We start from the raw sequence: 5,039 nt of genomic DNA on the forward strand, positions 1-5,039 counted from the left end.
TCTTAAGGCTTGTGTGGACCCCATGGAACATCAACAATCTAATTGCAGAATGCCAAGATATTTGCACTTGTTTCACCAGCAACATATCCTACAATCACGTCCTTAGAGAAGAACTTTGCAATAGATTGTTTGGCCAACTTTATTTTATTTGCTTGTTTGATGCTTATGGTATTGTAACAAGAGATATTCAGTTCTAGTAAAAAATAAATCGAATTCAATTTGATCCGTTTACATCCTAGATTCGATACCCACTACTACCTGTTACCACCATAGTTATTAGTATGTTGTGTTAAAATACTAAAAAAATGGATAAATGGACGAAAATAATTTATCCATAAATGGTTAGTTCTCCATTTCTACTACCTTAACACGGTGGTGACGGGATCTGCTCCTCGGAAATGGGCGCTTTACAGGCACATCCACCTTGTATTGGGAATATCTCTCATGACTAATAATTAATAAGTACGGAAGATATTCCTAATACATGATAGAATGTGCGTGTGAGGAGCAGATTCAATCTCAATATGGTGAGAGTTTTGTGCACGTGTAATGAATACCGTAGAACTATAGAGGTTTACTTGCGTGACAAGACAAATCGGTTTTGATACTTGTACCATGGGAATAGAAGTTTTCACTGAGATCAGCTTCAGTCAGTGCAATGCTCGTTCGAACAGCCTGTGAATACCTCTGTACTTGTATATTTTATTTAATGGGGAAGATATTTCTAATGCAAGGCTATAAATGTTGTTCGAACGGATTTGCACTGATAGAAGGAGTCTGGATCTCCTGCTCACATTTATCGCAATCATACATGAAGAACATCTCATCCTTTGCATAGTATCATCCACTCTAAAGGAGTTCGCATCTCCGCCCCATCCACTCTCGCCCCGCACGTCGAGTGCCCGCCATCTGTCCTTCCACACACTATCAGCATTCCTGCGTGTTAGCCCAAAACCGAGTCAAAACCCTCATTTACTCATTTTTACATTCCTGCGTATTTGAATTGAACATGGATTTGTTCAAGAAGACGATGGGTCCCGTGAAGAAAGCTCTAGAGGATGTAGGTCTGAAAAAGATGGACATTCACGAGATTGTGCTCGTTGGAGGCAGTACTCGTATTCCCAAGGTCCAACAGCTTCTGAAGGAGACACCTAGGCACTGACCTGGCGGTGTGGCACATGCGCCGACCTGGCGGTATGGCACATGCACTAACCTGGCGGTATGGAACATGCACCAACCTGGCGGTCTGGCACATGCGCCGACCTGGCGACTTGTAAGATGTGCTCGCCGACGAATTCGGCATGCATATCCAAACACTCCCACAATCCTTGAAAGTTGGCCCACGTGCCGAACGATCTGGAGGGTGGTCAACATGCATGGCGGTTACCTCCAAGAATCTCGAACTAGTTAGATACGACCTCGTGGAGATCTTGGGGGCGGTACATGAGCAAGGCCTATATAAAGGCACCAACCCCAATGACAAGGGGCAAGTGAGCAAGTAAGCAAGTTCAAGCTCTCAAACTTTGTGATTTTTAGCTCAAAGTCTACTATGAGAGTACTGACTTAAGCATTGGAGTGACCTCGTCGAGTTACTCACCCCAGGTCCTCTGACATTTGGTTCCTTGTAGGTCTCTAAAGAGCAACGAACCTCATCAATTCAGCTCGCTTCACAGGCAGCCCTGCACCTGGTCGGCCAGGTGCCTCACAGACAGCTCGGCACCTGGTTAGCCCAGCACCTCACAGGCAGCTCAGTACCTCACAGAAAGCTCGACACCTGGTCAGCCCGACCCCTCACAGGCAGCTCACCACCTAGTAAGCTCGACACTATAGTCAACTTGCCACCTAGCCTGCCCAGCTTGACTCAGCTCAGCAGTCAAAGTTCACTTTGTCCTGAGGCCACTTGAAAGTAGACCAAATGATGAGGTACTTAGCCAAAAAATCGATACATCAATAAAAATTGATTCATCATTTGGCGTCGTTTGTGGGAAACACTACAAAAAGCTAAGTTCTCATCCTCCGAAAGGCTAAGTCATCTTCTTCCAGAAAGCTAAGTTCTCACCTTTTAGAAACTAAAAGCTCTCACTTTCTAGATTCCATTTTTTTAACTCAAAGACTATGCAGGAAGTTGATGGCTAACAGAACAAGCAGCTCTACCAACTTTATTTCAACTCGGATAAAGCCTCATCATTCCTCTTCGTGAGGTACCCTCTACAAAGATGAGCTCTTTGTGGCTTCCGTGGGAGTAGGCGGCCAACAGACTGCATGGACGCCCTTGCCGGTCGAGCCTTCCAAGGCTCCCATGCGAGCTGGTGACCTAAAGTCAGTAGTGCTGCCCCGGTAGGTCGAGCTCCTAGTAGCTTCTTGTAGGAGTGGGTAACCAACGTCACTAACGAGGATGATGCAACATAGCCATAGCTCTAAAGAGCCGACCTGGCGCGGCCTGGCATAGGTGCGATCTGGCAGCCCGACATAGGTGTGGCTTGGTGGCCTGGACTTGGCACAACCTAGCCCAGGCGCGAACTGGCGAACTGATAAAAGACCTCGGCATTACGGTAAGTCCTAGTTGCCTCCTCGACATAGGCATACAGGTCCCAATCGCCTCTCTGGCATGGGCAAAATCAAAGATCAAGGAGAGTGGACTACGAGTCGCTCCCACAACCTAAGGGCTAAAATACCACATAAGACCCAATCGCCTCTTTGGCATGGGCAAGATCAAGGAGAGTGGACTGCGAGTCGCTCCCAGAGCCTAAGGGCCAAAATACCGAACTAGCGAAAACCTCCTTACCATATAAAACCCAGTCACCTCTTCGGTATGGGCAAAATCAAGGAGCGGATTGCGAGTCACTCCCAGAGCCTAAGGAATTGAGTTGATGCTTACGAGCTCATCAAATTATTCATTCTGGGCGAAAAGGAGAAATCTACTCCATTCGCCGAGTTACTTTCGACTCGGGAGTGGGGGGGGGGCAAATTTGGCCCTCCAATGATATTGTGACACATGGCACCTCAGAACAACTAGGTGACACCCGGAACCACTTTGGCAACAACTTGCCTTAGCCAAGTTGATGGTGTTCCACCTAGCAGCCTGGCACAGGTGCGACCTGGCGGCTTAGCACAGGCATCGAACTAGCGGTCTGGCACATGTGCTGACCTAGTGACTTGCAAGACGTGCTTGCCGACGAATCTGACATACATATCCAAACACTCCCATGATCCTTGGAAGTTGGCCCACGTGCCGAACGATCTGGAGGGTGGTCAACGTGCATGGCAGTTACCTCCAGGAATCTCAGACCAGTTAGACACGACCTCTCGGAGATCTCGAGGGCGGTGCATGAGCAAGGCCTATATAAAGGCACCAATTCCAATGAAAAGGGGCAAGTGAGCAAACAAGCAAGTAAGCAAGTTCTAGCTCTCAGATTTTGTGATTTTTAGCTCGCAATCTACTATGAGAGTACTGACTTAAGCATCGGAGCGACCTTGTCGGGTTAGCCACCCCGGGTCCTTTGACATTTGGTTCATTGCAGGTCTCTAAAGAGCAACGAAGCTCATCAATTTAGCTCGTCTCATAGGCAACCCTGCACCTAGTCAACCCGATGCCTCACACAGGCAGCTCGGCACCTGGTCAGCCCAGCACTCTGCTTTTTCTTCCCCAAACAGAAGGCTGTTGGACTTCTTTTGCTCTTTGACCACAAGGGACAAGAAATTTTACATAGATGTTGTTGAGACAAAATCCTCTGCTGCTATAAGCATTATTGAAACAGATTGTGAGGTGGATTTTGCTCCCCCTCTTGATTATAAAGAACCTGAGCATTCAGGACCATCCAGTCGATCAAGCAAGGCATCAGAACAAGGGTTTTTTTTCTTCCTCTATATTTCTTTTAACTTGGGAAGATGTGAAGATGTTCCCATCTATAATACATAACCCAATTATATGGTCTTTCAGTTCAAGAGGAGTCATCCAGGGAAGAAACCAAGTTCATCCCATTTACAGGTTTGGCAAGACGCTTGGATGGGAAGCCTTTGGCACCATCACGTGGACTGGTTTCCTCTCCCGTTGTGAAAGTGCACCAAGAAAATGGTGCACTTTGTCCAAGCAACCACCAAGCAATTCCTCACGTCAGGGTTCAGGAAAGCTTGTATTTGGTTCTAATGCTAATCTGCCTCTGAAGGAAACACCAAAGGTAAACTTTGTCCAAGTTCCTTGAGAGTTCCCAATTAATGCAGCAGGACGTGTGTTACTTACGAATGATCCTTGATCTGTAGATCACCACAAATGGAACCAACATGGAGCCTTGGGAGGAACAGAAGTTCCAAGCATTCACTGGGAAGAAGTATTCATTAAAGGCTTGATGCCGATGGCTTTTCCTTTTGATCCTTTGTACCACTTTTTTTTTTCCTTGGCATTGTGTCACGGTTCCTTGCAAAGTATATAAGAAATCGTTCTTTTGTAAATTACTATTTACACCTTGGGGTCATGGACTCTGCTTTTTCATCCCCAAACAGAAGACTGTTGGACTTCTTTTGCTCTTTGACGTTGGAAATGATGCAGTTTTTTGTTCAATTCTATCTGCGTTCATTGTGTTTGGGGAAAACTTGCTTTTATGACAATCAAATTTGGATATTTTATGCCTATCCAAAAATAAAAAAAACTGGGTCTCATTCCAGTTGATTCAATTCCCATTCCGATTCCTGTCTGAACCAAACAGACAAAGGGAATTGACCATTCCAATTCCAATGCCGATTGTAAACCAAACGAACCCTTATTTTTTTTATCATTTTGTTCATGCCCCATCTCTGATCTCCCCCGCTCAATCACCTACTTGACAATTCCCACTTCGCACACATGAAGCTTGTTCTCTAGAAATAGCGTCCAACTCCAGAATCTTATGACATGTAGGAGAAAGTTGGGTGAACAAACTTGACAGCAACAAGTTACTTCGATTAGATGGATATGATCATCCAACCAGCCTCTTTGTAATTGGCATTTGACATAGAATGCAATTCACCATTTCCATTCCTTTCAACCCATTTTGGAGTTAGGC

The 5,039-nt window shown here is 45.8% G+C and overlaps 1 protein-coding gene across 1 annotated transcript; it reads left to right on the forward strand.

Moving 5' to 3' along the window:
* The first annotated feature begins 1,009 nt into the window (after positions 1–1,009).
* Positions 1,010–4,347, forward strand: LOC148870572 (ubiquitin fusion degradation protein 1 C-like). Its single transcript, XM_088969978.1, has 4 exons — positions 1,010–1,155; positions 3,691–3,849; positions 3,941–4,178; positions 4,261–4,347. Exons 1-4 carry the CDS (start codon positions 1,010–1,012, stop codon positions 4,345–4,347), a joined length of 630 nt encoding a protein of 209 aa, XP_088826104.1.
* Positions 4,348–5,039: the final 692 nt, after the last annotated feature.

This window comes from Nelumbo lutea, chromosome 2 (assembly GCF_056320005.1).
Source record: "Nelumbo lutea isolate HS-2025 chromosome 2, American lotus-T2T, whole genome shotgun sequence".
In the NCBI taxonomy this organism is placed as follows: domain Eukaryota; kingdom Viridiplantae; phylum Streptophyta; class Magnoliopsida; order Proteales; family Nelumbonaceae; genus Nelumbo; species Nelumbo lutea.

Coding starts and splice junctions, on each gene's coding strand:
- LOC148870572 (XM_088969978.1), top strand. CDS start 1,010: ATGGATTTGTTCAAGAAGACGATGGGTCCCGTGAAGAAAGCTCTAGAG. Junction 1,156..3,690: donor CTTCTGAAGGAGACACCTAG/GCACTGACCTGG, acceptor TTTGACCACAAG/GGACAAGAAATTTTACATAG. Junction 3,850..3,940: donor AGCAAGGCATCAGAACAAGG/GTTTTTTTTCTT, acceptor ATGGTCTTTCAG/TTCAAGAGGAGTCATCCAGG.